Raw genomic sequence first — 18,680 nt, 5'->3', positions numbered from 1 at the left:
CTTAGAATTACCCAGAGATGTTTCTGTTTCATTTTATTTCCATCTGTTTGTCAACACAATTAAGCTAATTTCAATAAAGCAATATACAAAACTTTCCATCTATATCCGAAGTGCATTACATGACATTTAGACTTATGTTAGAGAAAAAGGTCTTTTTTAGAATGATTTTACCTCCAACACAAACACTGATCAGAAACATTTGCAGACCCAGGATAATAAAAAGCTAGAGTAAACAGTATTTCTCAGCACAGTGACTATAAAACTTTTATTGTTCCTCTAGGATACATCAACTCTCAGGTTAGAAACCTTTCGGCCTTAATTATTTAAGAATTTTAAAAAGTTCTCATGTAAGATCTTTCTGTTGTACAGAAAAAACAATTTATAAAGGATACTTAAAGGGGAACCTAGCTACAAGACATCTGGCTTTAATTCTTTGTTTAAAGACCACGTGGTAATAACAGGTCAAGTATAGGAACCCTTGAGGGAGAGAGGAAGTCATAGGAATGAATTAGTGGCCCTTATAAAAGCTTGCCAACATCTGCATTAATTATGTGAATGCCCTGGTTTCTTTGCTCTCTGTAGGAATACCTGGATGCAGTCTTGCAGTCTGAATTATGGAGGAGGTCAGGACTCCAGGATCTAGTGGGGACTTTTGCATTCCTGACTAAATTCTCTCTTTGTCTCTATATTTGTCCATCTAAATTCCTTTCAGATGGCTGCTGCCCATATGTAACTATTCCTGCTCCACAGTTGCTCCGGTAGGCAGAGGCCAGCTACACCTGACAACATATTTTTAATTCAGAAACTTTAATTGTGGTAAGATACACATAAAAAAAAAAAGGTGATTGTGTGGCTTTGTTTTGCAAGTGGGTTTAGAATGTGAATTATTCCCTTATTTTGTAATAATCTCCCCAGCCTTTTCACATGAAATATGAAATAAGATATGATAAAAAATACCTTGTCTTCCTCACAAAATGCCAAGCCAGGGCTGAACGTATGCAACACACATGAATATGTAAAACACTACAGTTAGACTTGTTCTATTTAAAAGCACGACAGCACTGGAGCAATCTTGGAGGAATAGCATGAGGGTCACTGCTTCTCTTCTCATTTTGAAGACACAGGAACAAAATGCTCTGTTTGCATAAGGGATCTTGGAGAAATTTTGGTTTTAGGGTGTGCCAATTTAAAACCTGGGAACTCTTTTAAAAACAATCTTTTCAGTCCCAAGGGAAAGAAGAGCAGAAGAGATAGTTTGCTGACAAAAGTTCTAACAGGGGAATTTCAGATGACTAGCTTTCTCAGATGCCAGCATATATCTTACAGGAAGGTTTTGATCTCCCAGGTCACGAATGTACAAATCCCAAGGTATTGCATTTACCTATGATGCTGCTATCTGACTGGAAAGGCTCAAGCGGGAGAGAAACACAACATATCTCCGGGTACCGAAAGTGTTAACATACCATAACAGCAATCCAAGCAGGCAGACTCATCCCCTCTCCTGCCCCTGCAGGAAAAGGGGCAGGGAAGTTTATATTTTAATTTCCTGAAGTTTCACTCAGTGTGTTTCATTGCCTGGGTAAGCCAGATGTGCAATGCCCTGAGATTTACCTCATCCATTTAGAATATCTCAACAGAAGTTTAAAACAAACTGAGCTGCAAATTGCCCATGTTAACTGAACCTCTAGGACACATCCCTGTAGAGAAAAGAAAGGTCTGGATTATAAAGCAACAAGACAGATAAAGCAAAATGGAGTAATAGCAGGCTAAACACAAGGCCTCCTCTAACCATGTGAGGTTGATTTAATACTCAAGACACAGTTGTCCCAAACAAAAGAACAAGAAAGTCCTAAGCACATGGAGTTAAATCTCTTAATATTTGTATGACGTAGTTATAACCACGACATAGTACACACAGACCAGGAAATTTGGCACCAGGACTTAATAAATAAACCTTGCTCTGCTTCTATAGTCAAAACCAAGTCATCCTGTGACCAGACATCACCTTGGCACTGGCCTTTCCAGCCGCTACATGCTATACTCATCCTCTTGGTTCCTCTCCTTCGGTGGTATGGAACCAAGCCACTGGGGTGGCAGTGGGGAGACTGGGAAGAAAAACCCATGCAAACATCTTTACAGTGTTTTGTGTTTGATTTGTCTTGCTGCTGTCCCACTTCTCCATCACAGCTCAAAGAGTGGGGTGAGGATCTGGATCCAAGACAAGGAGCAGCTTGCCTGTGGGATGTTCTTAAGTGAGCAGGCCCTTACCCACCTCTTCCCTCTTGGGAAAGGATCAGAATGGAGAAGGTACTGGCTGCCTGAAGCGGGAAGGCGAGAGGGGATCTCTGAATCCTGCCAGCTAAGAGGTGAGTGACAGCCCACCTGGTGAGGTCTGTGCCTGGAGAGATGCTTAGGGTGGAAAACAAACACCACCAAGTTTTCAAACACTGCTGATTGATAACATCTAAACGAAGCATTTAGTTAGCACAAGGTGCCTGAGGGGCAAATGATCAGTTTACAAACCCCACTACAATCCAAGTGTTTGCTGAGTTCCTCAGTCCACCTAACAAAAAACAGAAAAGGAAAAGAGGATACTCACACCCCACCTCCACCTCAGCATGCACAAGTGTATTTATTTCTTACCGAGAGAAACAGAACTGAACATTCTTAGAATACTAAGGTCTCACTTCTACAGAGCTTTTAAAACTTGGAAACCACAAAACTTATTCCATAACCAAGAAAATTCTTAAAAATATTTTGACCCTAAGCTCTCTGAACACAGTCTGCTCCTCTTTCCCCCCCCCCCCCCCCCCTCCCTTTACTGAACTAACCTTGACATGCTGCTGTTTTCTTACCCAGAATGCAAACAGGAGATGAAAAGCAATTTATTTGGCAAGGAAATCTGAGGGAGATTATAATTTTGTACACAATGAAATGCCAAGTACAAGTCAGCGACCACAATTTTGAGAAGTCATGCAACTTGCATGCAGTCTCCTTCAAGTTTGCAGGACTCTGAGGAGACTCATTCTGTACAGGATGAGATTTTAATTCTGAGGTAGCTAGTATTGGATCCTAAAAATAATATTTAGCATTCTTAGTGCTGCCAGAAATCCAGAAAACATTTCAGGGGAAATGCAAAATTAGGAATGATGGACTAGGACTCCAAAACAGCAAGAGGTGTCTTACACCCTTACATTTAGCGCTGCAGTGACTGGAAAAGCAGTAACACTGCCTTCAGTTTACATAAATACTCTGAAGTTTACCAATATACCAGGAAGGCTAGAGCTGAAAAACTCTGGGGAAGCACCAACTTCAAAATCCCCAAATAAGAGTATCAATTAAGAATATTTTAATATAAGCATAAGCAAGTAAGTATAGGAATAATTGACTCAATACATAAATACTTTCTTAACCCACAGCTGCAAAACCATGGGTTTTATGAAAATAAAGTTGTAACAGATGAGAAAAAAATTCCGAGTTGCAACAAAAAATTTCTCCATTATCTAATGAAAAACACAAACTATTGTTAAAACTGCAGAAAGAAAAAGAATAAGTTTAAAAACAAAGGGGAAAAGACAGTGTTTACTTTAAAGTAAAAGTTGAGGAGGCATTTACCCAAAGTTTAAGTAAAATAAAAAAAAATTAAAAAATCAGAAAGTCTCAAGGCAAGGGTCCTGATTAATTATAGCCTTATGCCTACTATGCCTATGTACAGATACAATCTCCTCTGCACAATGAAAGTATGAAACCCTACCACCAAGACACAACAGCTTCTCACATATTCTTTTCAGAATTGCATCTTCCGAAGTAATTGTTCAACACTTAACGAAAAACTTGTACAATAAGGGATCCCTTTAACTCTGCTGTGACATGATAAAGCTTAGGGACAGTGTGGCAATAGCTACCGTATTAAATCATTTTTAGGATGCTTTTGTTGTAAACTGTATTACTATGGAGTCTCAGATCTGACAAGTGTCCCAACTACTAGAAACAGAACTTCTCATTTCAGTGTCTTATACCTGGAAAGAGTAACCTCAACCTATCTAGCCGCTCAGTGTACCAAATGGATCCAGACACCAGCAATACTGGAAAAAGAAGCAATTTTACTACTGAAAGGTATAATTCACAAGTGACACAGATCCTGTTGGAAACTATGATTAAGACCTCCACAGACTGACTATAAAATCAGGGAGGGTGTTGACCTTCTCTACTGCTTATTCACTGTTGACTACTACAAAAGCAAGTTCAAAAATAGTTTCCATGGGCTAAAAAAAAAAAAAAAAAAAAAAGGCATGAGTGAAAGCAGGAAATCCAGCAAACTCCAAAAATACCTTTCTTCTGGAAGATGCCAGGGTAACTATCAAGTCTGAAATACCTCGACTCAGCCCTACAGCTTTTCAGGACAGATAAATCAGGAGCCATGAAATTTGCTATTCAAACACAAGAGCATTATTGAAGAGTAGTGACGGTCAGGAGCAACACTGAGCTGGCCCAACAGCACTGCAGATTACAAGAAGTTGAACCCACAGAGGCAGCACTTGGTACTGCTACAGAAAGGAAGCATGCATGCACAAGCACATGCACATGAAGTCTCTTTCACTGCAGAATTCTGCAAGCAAAAGGAGTTTCAAGAAATTAGAAAGCTAGAAGAGTTGGGAAAAATACCCAATGAAAGACAGTGAACTCATCCCTCCAGCAACCTACCCAATAATTCAGACACTGCTGTGTTGTTCCTCCTTTTCCACATTTTCAGGTGAGCTGCATCGCTCGCCAGCACTACCTACATGTTCTAATGAACATTTTCTAGTTGAGGAGCAAATGTTTGAATCGGAGCATAGTTCTACATCATCACATCCCACTTACTTTGCTAGCATGGCTTAAACACTTTGAATATTAGATTTTTTTATTCCCAAACAGCACTTCTCTGTCACCCCATCTCCACCATTCAAGCTCATCTTGAAGGGAGGCCACCACTGCAACGTGGAGGTATTGCAAAAATAGCTAATTTGCTTTGCCGCTAGGAGAGACATGATAGGGCATGTTGAACCCAAATCAGGTAGTTGAGCCTAAATGTCCCATACAGAGTATAGAAAGGGCTTCTACAAAGCCCTGCAAGCTTTGTTTTCTTCTGAGAGAGCTTTCATGACAGGCTGAGCTTCACAAGCAGTAGCCAAACACAGCTGTAGACTCAACATTTCCCAGCTTTGTGGGAGATAGAGGAAGACAATTATAGTCCATCGCTTAATTTAGTGACTGAAATACTCCACCTCTTACATCTTCAAAAGAAGTCTGTGTCATGTTGCAGACTAGGCTTCTCCACCATCTTGCCCAGCTCACACTCCCAATGCCTACCTGCCTCACTCTCAACTTCACAGCCAGGCATCTGACCTGCTGCAAACCCCTTGAAGGCTGCTGTGCAGGACAAGTGCAGCACAGGACAGACCTTTCCCAAAGACCCCAGTCTCAGGAGGAGCTTTCTGGAGAGGAGTGCAGCACACAGTCCCCTATCTGTGTCACTTTAGAAGCCACAGGAGTGGAAGAAATGGGAGGGGAAAAAAGATCTGCGCCTCTAACACCTCTAACATGGAAGTGAACTTTCATACATCCTTTGGGTCCAGTTTGGTGCTCAGTAAGCCAAGCTGGGAATTAATTCTTGGCTATAGCGGCTGAAAGACTGGCCTTTTATGCGGACAAAATGCTGTAGGTTACTGGGGCTACTTGCACCTCCAGGGCACAGCTTCCATTACTCCTTGTGAAGCAAACCAGCAGTGTGAGCACTTGGGAGAGCTTAGCCTACAAACAAAATGCTTATTCAAAATTATGTTAATGAGCACAGTAAATTTCATTTTGGACTGGAAACTGAGATTTCCAAATGGAAATAAGATGACTATTCTGTGTTTACCATGGCAAATAATTTTTTCTTGAAATATACATTAGACAGTTTGTGTTTCTTTTGCTTTGATGCACTGTTTTGTGAAACATATAAACAGAATATAGAAAAATATTTCTCAGAGCTCTGGCAGCAATGGGTTCTCTACCAGTAACTTGTTCATACAGTACTGAGCAGCTGCCTATAAGGCAGTATTGGTCTACTTCGAACAAAACAGAGATCTCTTTTGAACTCCTGGTAATCTCCTCTAGTGTAAGATTAAAAAAGCCCATTCCCTATGACACCTGTAACTGGATGGATATAGCTCTGATCACAAATGACTACTTCCAGTCTCACCATTTCCTTTTGTTCTCGTTTACCTTGTTCACCACCACCACAGGTTTGTTTTGGTAGAAAGGTTAATTTGTTTTTACTCACCTAGAAGGGGAGAAAAAAAAAAATCGCCCATTTGTTGATGCAGAATTTGGCACCAAATCCAAAATGCAAATCGTGTTGGCCTTTGCTGGGTAAAGGGGTGACTCCATAAAAACTTGTTCTCAAGCATCATTACAAAGAGGGAAAAAAAGCTACTGAGTATAACCATCCTGTGGTAAGGGTAGTTTAAATCTCTTCCACTCCAATTCAAACAAAAAGAAGGGAAAAATAGGTAAGCATTCAGTGGCCCAGAGCAGAAGTGGTTTTTGGCTCTGGTAACCACATAGCAATGAGAGGCCACTATAATGGAAACTGCTCTGGATTTCTCTTAGACAGCTGCAAAGCAGTTATTTCAATGTATTCATTTACTTCTAGTATTTGGCTGGTAGGATCCACTGCTGGCAAAAGCAAAGAGAAAATGATGAATTTTTGTTGTTTTCTTGTTTTAAGCATTTCTAAAGCACTGTTGGAAGTCCCTGGTTCATTAAGCAACTGGAGCTCAAATAATTTCTTCTTCAAAGGTTTTAGTGCAGAATTCATCTCATGCCATTCACAAAGAGAGAAGATACTAATCACTTTACAGAGTATATTAATCAGTTTAGATCATCACTTGTCATGTTTCCTTTTTGCAAACAGCAAAGCCCTCTGGGATGCTAAATGCTTCTCACAGAATTATTTAACTTTCCACTTACTGCATTATCAGACTAATCAGGTTTCTAGTGACATAATTTTGCTTACACATAGCTGAGGTATGAAGTCATATGTACCACAAAATATCCCCAACTTAAAAGTCAAGAAGTTGTTACATTTTGTTTCTCTCTCTTTAAGAGCAGAATGACTTATCCGTTCTGAAACCACTAGACTCTGCCTTACAATAAAAGCTTGTTGCCAAAAACTCAAAGCATATTCTCGAAAGTTTTCATTTCATTGACTTCTTTGACATATTGTGGATGGTGTCCCAGAATGGTTTTCTATTCCAGATTTCAGCTATGGATAGCTAAACTACCCTGAAACTTTATTTATCCTTCACATTTAAACATGACCAAGATGCCTTAATTCTGTGCTCTTAATCACAGCTTATGCCTGTTAACAGGATGCTGGGGGAGGGGGGGGAAGAAGATGGGAGCAAAGAGCTTCAGACAGGTCAGTATGTAGGGAGGGTACAAAGAGACATGACTATGGACAATGTGTTGCTTCAGTAGAGGGTTGCAGAAAGCACCAAAAGCAGTTTCTATAGTGGCATGCTAGCAATAAGAATATTTTAAAACAGTAACAATTTCACACCTGGTATCCAGAAGGGACTTAAAAAAAACTTTTCTCAAGATGTGAATCTTTTGTTACCTGACTCAGAAGGCAAAGCTTGAGTAAGATACCATTTGCAATTAAATTAGCAGGAACTTATTGTGGTGCCACCACATACATCTGTAGGATTGAAGCCCAAGTGAAAACCTGTCATGGTGGGCTTCAGATTGCAAAAGAGCCTGCTGAGGTATCTGGGATTCTCCTTTATGGCCAATAAGAGTCTACTCCTTTTTGACCTGTGCAGTTAAAGGACTTATGGTAGGCAGAGGAATATTTATTACTGATATGCATATACACACGTAGATATATGTACATGTGTATACAAAATAGATAATATTTACTTCTAAGATTAAATTGACCAAATGTGAAGGAAACCAATTATCCTGGCAATGCCAAAAGAAAGTTTTAAGAGAAAACTAAAAAAAAAGATTAAAGATAAAGAAAGTTTAAAGTAGCAAAACACTTCTTCTGAGATGCCATCTAGCTCATGCAAAAGGCATGCAAGGCTACTTCCAAGTTAAAAAAAATAAAATCCTTCCCTGAAACATTAGTCTTTAAATGTCTTCTGCAGCACACTGTAGCATCTACTCTGTTTTAAAAGGCAAAACAATGCACCCCAGGAAAAAAAAAAAAGGTGTTTTAATGAATACAGTTTTATAAACTATACCCAAAATTCATTTGTATGCTACCACAAATGGGAAAGGCAAGCTCATGCAGTCCCAGTCTGAAAAGTGCTTTACTTCAATACCTCCATCTAACGATGAAAGTCCATTATTATGCATGAGCTTGAGAGAATGGCATTGTTCTATGTCAATCTCCCACACTGAGATACAAGTCTTTTCTTCCTGTTGCTACTTCTTTTCAGCTCCTAAGTCAAACATTATTGATGCATAGTCTCTAAAACACATGTGTGGAAGGGCAGCTGTTCAGATTACAAGTCAATGACCAGAATCATCCATTTATCTCTGACCTTGGGTCTAGTGATGCAAGTCCATGGCAGGATTTAATCAGCAGAAACTCCCTGCAGTCACAGGACACATGTATTTATTGAACCATAAGTACAACAGAGTGGTGACTGTGCTGATCAAGTCCTTTACAAGTGATAGCTTTTCTTCCACTCATTCTTGCACCACAGTTGACTTATTTTCTCTTCAAAAAGGCATTTATCCTTACCAGCAATCCTTAGATACACAAATTTCTCATATATAAAGAAGGGTCTGAAGAGACAACCCATGGAGGCAGGGGGTTCAAGTGCCTTTCAGGGCATGTGAGGAGATCCCCTGGGGGAGTCTTTCTCCAGAAAGGGAGAAAGCAGCTAGACAGCCTGGGCTACAAGCATACAGCATCCACCTCCAACTAGGTATTCTGTTCTGCTGTAAAGACCCAAAATCCTTCTCCTGACCCTAAAAGGGACAGAGACTTGGAAAGCAACAAACATACTTCTAAAATATACTAGTTCTCCATATGAAACACAGGAGAATGAGGAGGACAAAGAAGTTTCTCCAGAGAGGATTTTGGGTTCAGCTCACTTCACATCACCACCTACTAGTGGACATGGTCTTTGTAAATTCACAGGGTCGAGAGATTTCTGAACTACTGCACTTCTTAGTGCAGATTGCTAAGAGGTATAGTCTCCTGAGCCAAAGAACCTCCAGCCAACAAACAAAAGCAAAGTAAACATAAAATCTCCTGTTATCTGACATCTGCCTTAAGCAATTGTGGTGCCTTCTACAGTAAAATGTAGAACTTAGAACTGTTAAGGATGTAACAGACACTTGGATCTCTATGAAGTCAAAGGGATTTTGAAAAATGCTTTTCTGAGATTAAATCTTGATTGTTATTAACAGCTCTTTCTGTTTGTAATACTTACTTCACCAGAAAGACACAAGTACTTGGTGTTCAGTACGTGGAGCTGAAGAAATCACTTTAGTATTTATAAATACCAAGCCTGAAACGCACACTTTGATTCATGATAGCAAGATTAGTGTGTTAGTAATTGTAATACATTATTAATTTTATTACTGCTTTCGGCTTAAAACTTTAGCTTTCCTGATAAGAACACTGAAACTGAAATTTCCTGTGGCATTATTTCAACTGAACCACAGTATGACCTTCTTCCATTTTGTATTCAGTATTTGTATTCAGTAAAAAATGAACCGTAGTGCAGGGATCACCTACATGGAGTCAATGAGGACTGTATTTTGCCATATATTTTCTTAAACAAATAGTAAAATAATGTCATGTGTCAAAATAGGACAACATTTTTAGCAAGTGAAGACTGTCTAATACAATATTTCAGCTAAAATTCCCTCTGTGACTCAGAAGTGAGACAGGAGAAAAAGCTAGGATTCAATGAGGAAATAGGAAAGAGGTTCAGTCAGTTTAGTTGCCCTTTTCATTGTGGTCTGCTCACCTCAATTACCTCAGGTTGGGACATCATGGAGGACGGCACCAAATCAGTGGGGATATCCATAGTAGCTCAAAATATCCCTGCTGTCCTTTGCACCCTTCCTCTGCACCCGCAAACCCGTGGTAGGAACACAGAAGCACTTCCTCAGACCCTAGTCATGCTGGCATTTGCTCCTAGTAGGAAGGAAAAAAAAAAAAAGGGTTGAGAGTAACAAAAGAACTGGACATGCAGTCAACACCCAAGCCCCTCGGCTGCTGCAAAAACCAGCCTGTGATTTTGCACAGCCCAACTTGCTTGCATGACGATTCACAACAGATTTGCAGAGAAATTTCAAAGGGCACACTGGAATTTGGTCCAGAAGAACAAAACAATTCACTTGACCACACAAATTAGAATTTACACAAACTGAGTAACAGCAAGGAGGCTAATGCACAGACTGTACACATTTGCAGGGAAAGATGGTCGCTTACAGAGCACTGGAATAGTGTTAACGGATTTTTTTTCTGTAGTTCTTTTGTTTTCCCTACACACCAGAAAAAAAAAAAAAAAAACAACAAAACCAACCCCTCACAGAAAAGTACTCATGGAATTACTTGCTGGAATTTAGGATACATTTATTTCCTCAGCAACTATTGTTTTACAGTTTGGTGATCACATGAACTTTTCTTCTGTCTTAAGAAAAATAACTTAAACATTATGACATCCTTATCCTTGATTTATTTTAACCATACATATTTGGGTGGGTTTTTTTGGGGTTTTTTTTTTTTTTGTTTTTTTTTTTTTGTTTTTTTTTGACAGATTTGCTGTAGGTGAATACTGAATTGGTGTGTAAAGTTTGATCAGTTCATCCAATTTTACTTCTGTAACTACCACGTTTATCAAGGTTAGATCAGCTTCCCATAGGTTTCTATTCTTTGGTGCAAAGAAAACTAAACGAAAGGGGAGAAAATGGTAAATGGCCAAGAAGTTAATCCCATTAAAAAATTCTGGACTAAGGCTACTGCAGTTTTCTCCCCCCAGTCAGGTCAGACATATAAAACACCACCCACAAATTAGCCACCACAGAAGGGATTTTGCAGAGACATCTATTGCTCTCAGTATCTACCAGTTCCTATCCTGTAAGTCGTGGCAGAAAACCACACATGCTAAGTGTATTCAGCATCCAACAAATGCACCAAAAATGGTGTCAAACCTAACTAATCTTTCTAGCTGAGACCATGGTGTAGTCATACAGACACAGCTAGTGACCTTCCTGGCCACCGGTTCATTTTTTTTCAACAGTAACGCTTACGAAGCCAAGAAAGAACAGATCATGCTGTAGGAAAGTTGCACTCCACATGGTTTTCTGAGTCAGTTATGTCTTTTTTTTTTTTTTTATTCGTTTAAACTTAGCCTTTGCACACCACTGTGGAAATTTTTCCTCCTTCTTGAAAAGCATCATCTTGAAATGCCTGCCTCACATTTCAACACATCCCCACATGCCTTACGTCACATGTAGCTGTCTCATCTTCCAAGCTCTAGGATCACTTTTTCCATCTTTATATAGCTTTCCAGTGACCCCTATTCTTTCCTACTCATTTCTTGCTAGTAACCTTTCATTCTTTCCACTCCTTGCTCCAAATTTCTACTATACTCTTGAAGAGGACAGAAAATGGAGATTTAGCAGTCTTCCACTGGAAGCTGAAGAACCAAGCTACACATCCTTCAGGCTTCCCCTTTTCTTTTAAAAAAGAGAGGTTTGCCTTTTTCTGAAATTCACTGCTTTTTGTACAGTGCATGACAGATGAAGGAAACACATAGCATCAACTTGAAACTGCTTTTCTGACTATCTGGCCAAGAAGAGAGTGATTTTCAGTAAAACTCCATCAACAGCCTCAAGATCCTCAACCAACACATTTCATCACTGTCTAGCCAGCTGTCACAAATATAAGAACTCAGAAGACCTTTTTGTTCGTGTTCTTCTGTGTCACTGTACCTACTTTACAGCATCTCACTGTTAGTTTCTTTTAAATTTTATTCTCTTAATCCTGAAACACTGCCACTCCTGGATAATGAAGATGGGGAAAAAAGTACTGATAAAGCAGACTTTAGGGAATACTAGACCAAAATCAAAAGGTACACTTAGAATCCTGTTGGCCACATATGAAAAGGAGAGGAAATCATAATTTTTACTAGGGAGCATCACAGAACAGAAGAAAAAAAAATATCTAAAGAAAAAAAAAAAACCAAACAGGTCTCCTCAGCCTTTTGCTAGTTCTGTGTACTCCAGGTAGAACAGAAATGCCAGAAAAAGCTTAACCCCATAAAATTTAATGAGCACTTTAATGCAGATGAGAGATTTGTCTAATTCCTAAGCCTATGACCATTCTACATTTTTCCTTCTGCACTTAGCTGTATTTTTATTGCTGATATTGCACTGATACCTCAATTCGCCTTGAAAAGGGAAGGGTCTTCTGCATGCGTCTTGCTTCTCAACCACCTGAACACAACCTACACAATAATTAGGACCTTCTGCCAAATCATTAAGCTTCTAAAAGCATTCCAGCTGAAAACAGGTTGGACTATACTAAAAGCACTCTCCCCTGGCTCCTGAACCGCCCCATCTTCTTCAGCAGTAATGAAGTACAAAGAGGACTGTGCTTTCACAGCAGTGCAAAAACAGACTGGCTCCATTCAAGCAAACAAAGGTGGCTTCTAACTTAATACCCGTGTGAGTTCAGGGTGCAGCCCCGTGTTTTTCAAGAACTGTGAATAAAGGGAATAGGATCCTCAAATGAACTTCACTAAAGGGCATTATGACAGAAAATGTAATCTCTATTAAAAAGAAAGCCTGAAACGCACAAGCACAGGGAGTGGCTTCTTACTAATGAGATTTTGATGGCTTGCTGCACTACAAGTAACTGGGGAAAAAAACCCCAAAACCCCAAAAAAACCAAAACCACAACACCAAAACACCAAAATTTGGAAGTAGATTCACAGGTATTATCCCCAGACACTGAAACTGCAGGTGTCGCATGTCAGTACCACCCTACATACTCTTCTCTTCACAGACTCTGCTGTCTTTACTGAGTGCATCTGCAGAACTGCAAGCTGGGAAACACATTGGATCTGTATCAAAAATTTGTAAAATGGAGATTATAAATTTTCTTATCCTCTGTTAAGGTGACTTATCTCTAAGAAACTATGTTTCATTGTAATAAACTACAGCATTTAGAAAATCATCTGTAGTAATACATTGAGTTTTTGGTTAACTGAGGGGAAAAAAACTATCAGCTGACACTCAGCAGAGTAGCCTATATCTAATATGCAGAGCAGGAACACATCCTCACCAAGAACATACTGCTTTCTGACATGCTATCATTAAGCACCATGATTACTGGATTAGCTCTCTGAGACCACAGAGAAGGGGAACAGTGCAGTTTTGTTATTACATGGAGTAGTTAGGAGAAATGCAATCACATATTACAGAAGCATCGTCTTGAAGGAACTGCTTCTGGAAAATCCATTTTAATGACAAAAATTATTACCCCTTATTCCTCCCCAGTTTCTTGCACAGTACCTTGTGATCTGCAAATATCAGGAGTGATACAGTAATACCAACAATTTCTGCATTACTGTGTATCTCATCTGGGCCTCATCTAGAGTAAGGTGCTGGGACTGAAAGGCAAATTGGATTTTCACAATTTGTGTCTGTCTCTTGTGTCAGAGAATTTCAGGTGTCCTGCATCATTCCCACCTTTCAGCTTTGGTTTCTTGCACCCGTATCAGACTCTTTTGGTATCATGGCTTGACTTCACAGACCTCAGTTTTCTGGGTTACATGACTCTGAAGATGCTGATTGGTAGGGCCATGAAGTGTTAAATGTGACTTAGCTAAACAAAGCTACCCTCCCTGCACACCTGTAGTGAATGAAAGCCTAACTTACAGTTTCTCAGAGAACAGTTTGAAGTTCTTATTGATCCCAGATGGATAGGACCTGTAAACCCATCAAGGAAAATAAAACGGAACAAAATGCAAAAAGGTGAGAAAATAAGATGATCTCGCCTAAGTGTCCCACTTCCAGATGTCACTTCAGAGACATTCCAGATTTCATATGGCATCTGAAGTCTTGCCATCCAAAAGTCATCATCTGGCATCACTCACCTCCAGCAGCCTCTTTCACTAAACAACCATCGCTTGTAAGAATTAGTTTGCTCAACACAAAAAAACCCCTCTGTGACTCCACCACGCAGCCTTACAAGGCAAAAAGGCAAACAAACACCATCCAGGGAACAGCAACGGCAATGACTTTATGGGTCTGCTGCTTCATTTTACCACTTGTTAAATGATGGTGATAACATGAATTTTTAGTTATCTGCTATGGACTTATGGAGGTGTTTTTTCTGCTCCCAGTAACCACTGGGCTAATAAAAGAATAACTACAGATGCATTTTCTATCATGTAAGAAAATAAAAATGAAAGGCAGAAAAATTGGTTTCAATTTCATGCATCTAAGAAAAGAAGAGGCTTTCCTGTTACTCCTTCCTTTACTACAGTGACTGCTAGAAATTATTGCAAAAATCTGGACTTGCTATTGCAAGTTACAGAGCACTAGATTTTCTTCCTAATAGAAAGATACTACCTCTTTTCGAGTCCTTTTGTTACTTTAGGTAAAACCTTCACCACCTCTGATGCTGTCACTTTGAACAGCATATGTACATACTCACAGAAATGCAATTCACTAGCTTAAACCTGTTCTGAAAAAAATTTGTGACTTTTCAAACACCAAAACTTTTATTGACGTATACTTCAAACAAATTGATTAAAAATCCTAAAAAAAACCCTAGTATGTGTCAACATGATTTTGAAGGTGAGCAGAGGTACCTGCAACTGTGAAAGGATAGTTTTAGCAAACTGGCAAAGGGCAAACCACATCACAGAAATACAGATAAGAAGCTCTTTATCTCCCTGAAATTGCAAGGTGATCCAAACTCTGTTAGCATTGACTTTTTTGAAACAGTTTGTTTCAGCAAGCCTTTGCATAAACACAGCACTCAGTTTTTCTCCACCCCCACCCCCCATCCCTTCTCACCATTCTTCAGTTCATTACTGGTTAAAATGAGGGGGAAAGCCATGTGCTACCTCCCTGTCCTGTCACCTCAGGACTTTACTCCTCTTCCCTTGCATGGTATGTCTGGAGTGGTGTTTCAGCAAACATCTTGTTTTGTATCAAGAACCAGACTGCTGAATGTTGGAAGTGAGTTTGTTACGTGGTGTACTTTGACAAATAAACGTGCAGAAGGAGAGGCATAAGACATGTGAAACTTTACTGGATGACCCGCCAAAGCATAAGGACAAAGTGAACTAACTGAAGCAGTTATGATCGCTACAATCCGTATTTCCTCCCAATTCTGCCCTCTCTCTCTGTTCCAGGGTGTGTTCTGCCTGCAAATGAAGATAACCTCCTGCGCCCGGTGTCAACTTGCTCAGCAGTTAAAAGAGCTGCAGTAAGTTAATAGCTGTGATTCAGTATTGGGTAAAAGCAGCAGAAAAGAAATAAAAGAGATTTCCAGACAGATGGTGCGGCCCATTGTTATACTCTTGCCCTAAAGTCCTTCTAAACAACAGCAACAACTCTTCCACTTAATGAGACTCTTTCCCTACCTTCTGCCCATGAAATTTCTGATGTCTCAGGAAGGACATCTCCCCTTTCAGCAGATGCATCAGAACAATTTGGAAGCTGACACAAAATTAACTGTCCCTGCCAAATTTGAATACACACATTTTACTGTACAAATTCTGCAGCTTCGTTGCTGTCAGCCTGACTCTCTTACCTCATCCCCCTCTCCTGAAAACAGAATAAAGGCTCCCACCACAGCAACATCTATTACTACAGCAGTAAGTCCTGGGCTAGATCTAGTATATGGTACTGATGAAACAGCTTTACCAGCAGTGAACCTGAAGTTACACTGCTGGAATTGGAAGTCATTTTGTCGATAATAGCATGGAAGAAGATTATAATTTCTGACGTCACAGGGACTGATGTGAGCTCTGACTGGGTTGTACCACTGTTCATATACATCATAGTAGGAAGTGGATGCAACTATTCAACATGGCTTCAGGCCAACTACCAACAAACTGCCCAAGTTACATCTGTTATTACAGCACACGGAACACTACCCTCTGTTGCCCCAGTGAAGGCCAGTTGTACAAATGTGCCTCATCCCAAAGCCTTCCCATCTGTTGCTTCTAGTCACTGGACAGACTGCTTTAAAGAGCTATGGAGCTATAGCATCTTGCCCATTTGGAAGATCTTAATCAGAATGAATAAATGAACTGTGAAAATGGATTTATGAGGTTTTACTGAAGGGTCATTGAAGCCTGGAAGGGGAGTGCCAGAGGAAAGGGACAATTTCTCTCTGCTTCTTTTGCTGTACCATCACCCCCCCTGGAAACAGCCTCTGCCAGTAAAGCTAGATGTTTCTTGAGTCCAGCTTCACTGTCTAGAAAACTAGGTTTTACTGGAGTTTGCTAATACAGGGGAAGGTTCAGACACAACTATTGGAGATCTCTACCTTGCAAATGCTGCAAAAAGCCCCCACCCAAAAACCAGAGTAAAACATACTTGATGATCTGTGCCCTCTCCCGTTAGTGAGAGTGACTATCACTGAAGTTACAACCAGCCCTAAGAAACTGGCCATTTTTTTCAGTTGGAGATCAAGGACAGACTTAAGATGCAACAAAACTTTACTCATTCCCTTCTGCAGAAGCAACTGAGGTTGTCACAGGGAACAAGGTGAGTTTTCCATCCTGCTGTTATGCTAGCACTTCACACATGGGCAACAAATCCTTTTTCGCATGCACAAAGACAGGCAATAACTACACAGAGTAAAAGATGCTTAAGTAATACCTCATCCCCAAAACACAGCACATACAGTTGCCCAAATTGCAACTGGAAATCAATCTATACCCAGAAACATTTTTCCATCAATTCCCTGTCCTGGTGGAGAAATGACCTAATTGTTTCTTTGCAGTAATCTGTGGTTAATTCCCTTTGAGATTAAATGTCAGTTCTTTGCCAGATGCTGTTTAAGACATCAGACCTTTTCTTTTGCAGGCTGAGTGGGTTAATCCAACAGCATCAATTTCTATCTGGATAATTTCTGCTCACAGAACTTCAGTTACTGGTGAAGTAATGCACTATTTGAGCACAATCATTTCCAGAGCAATTATTTAAAAAAAAAAAAAAAAAGGTAATTTTCCAACCTGACACAACAGATGAACAACAAAGAAGCTGTCTAACCAAAATATCATTAAGCTTTAAAAGGGAGGGAAGGAGGGAGGGAGACATGCAATAAGAATAATTAAGTATTTTAAATGTTTCACTGTCATCAACAAACAGCTTGTTAATAACAAAAAAACCTGGCAAATACAATGGGTAATTGGGCTGGTTGGCCCCCAAACCAGGATCAGTTAGCACTAACCCCTCTCTCCTGCCATCACTGTTTGGCTATATGGTAGCAAGACGAGATCCAGTGAACTAGGGACACTTGCAGGGCTGCAGGAGCACTAGTGGAGCTGCACTTCAGGACATCCCATGCAAGCACAAAGGCTTACAAACAGCTGCAAAAGGGTTGGCAGTGAGGTAGGCTGAGATAGCTTCCTGCCAAAGTGCTGAGAGAGTGCAGAAGAACAGCCTCCAGCAAGACCTCTGGACAGCAAGTGCCATCACTACCTGCCCTCTGATCTCCAGCATGCTGCCTGACCCACATCAAAACCTCCCAGGAGACCAGAATGAAAGAACATGAATACCCCAACAGATCAAATCACAAGAGCAGAGAACCCCTCTTTTGGCTGTTGAAAAACATCCTTCCTTTACCCTGTGTGCATCATCTGCTTTCTGGCTTTTTTTCTTTAAACGTGATCTGAGCACTTGTGACTTTAACAACCAAAAAAGCAGAAGGACAAAAAAAACAAAACAAAACAAAAAACCCAACCTTTCCCAAGTTCAGATCTAACCCACCCCCTGAACATGCCAAGGCAAGTACTGTTTACACTGCCGCTGCTCCAACTTCAGAACGACAATGTCCTAAAAAAATTGTCTTGGAAGTGATTCAGCATCACAAAGACAGACCACAGAACCAGGGATTTTATTATTGCTATGGTCCCACTGCTTCTGTGTGTGTGATGCCTGCTTTGATTGCACTTTTTCAGCCAAAGCTTACATTCCACACAATATGTATAGCACAACCACCTCTTAGCCACTAACAGCATCAAAAGCAGGACAGCAGCATGTTTAGCTGTGTATCACTTTGCAGACTGCTTTACTGAGAACAGCAACCACTGGCCAGAGCATTCAGCTTTTACTTAAGCCAAACCAAAACAAAATATTAACAAAAAACAACTTGCGAAATTTAACCTCAACTTGCTCACCCACCTGAAAAGCATCTTACCAAACAATCAGAAATAAGAGAGCTAACTTAATGAGATCAAATAAAAATGCAGAAGCCCAAAAGTGTATTACTAAACAAGAAAGAAAAGAAAAAAAAACCCACACAAAACAAAAAGGAACTCGTCTTTCCTACTTTCCCTTCTGCCTTCAGCTAACTCACACCTGTACACCTCAAGGAGTTTTTAAAAGGTGTTCCAGGGAAGTCTGCAACTTTCTGAAGATAGAAGAGACTT

At 40.1% G+C, this 18,680-nt stretch overlaps 1 protein-coding gene across 4 annotated transcripts in view; it reads right to left on the bottom strand.

Annotated features, from left to right (window-relative positions):
* Positions 1–18,680, bottom strand: part of LPAR1 (lysophosphatidic acid receptor 1) — a 95,755-nt gene that overhangs the window by 38,727 nt on the left and 38,348 nt on the right. For all 4 annotated transcript variants that reach the window (XM_080372708.1, XM_080372707.1, XM_080372706.1 and 1 more), the window contains one exon: positions 10,020–10,189. In XM_080372708.1, the coding sequence (XP_080228834.1) occupies positions 10,020–10,079 (60 nt within the window). In that variant the 5' untranslated portion in view covers positions 10,080–10,189. The remainder of the gene's footprint in view (positions 1–10,019; positions 10,190–18,680) is intronic.

This window comes from Falco punctatus, assembly GCF_963210335.1.
Source record: "Falco punctatus genome assembly, chromosome: Z".
NCBI classification, from domain to species: domain Eukaryota; kingdom Metazoa; phylum Chordata; class Aves; order Falconiformes; family Falconidae; genus Falco; species Falco punctatus.
The sequence above is the reverse complement of the archived record's forward strand: the minus strand, read 5'-3'. Positions and strand labels throughout refer to the sequence as shown.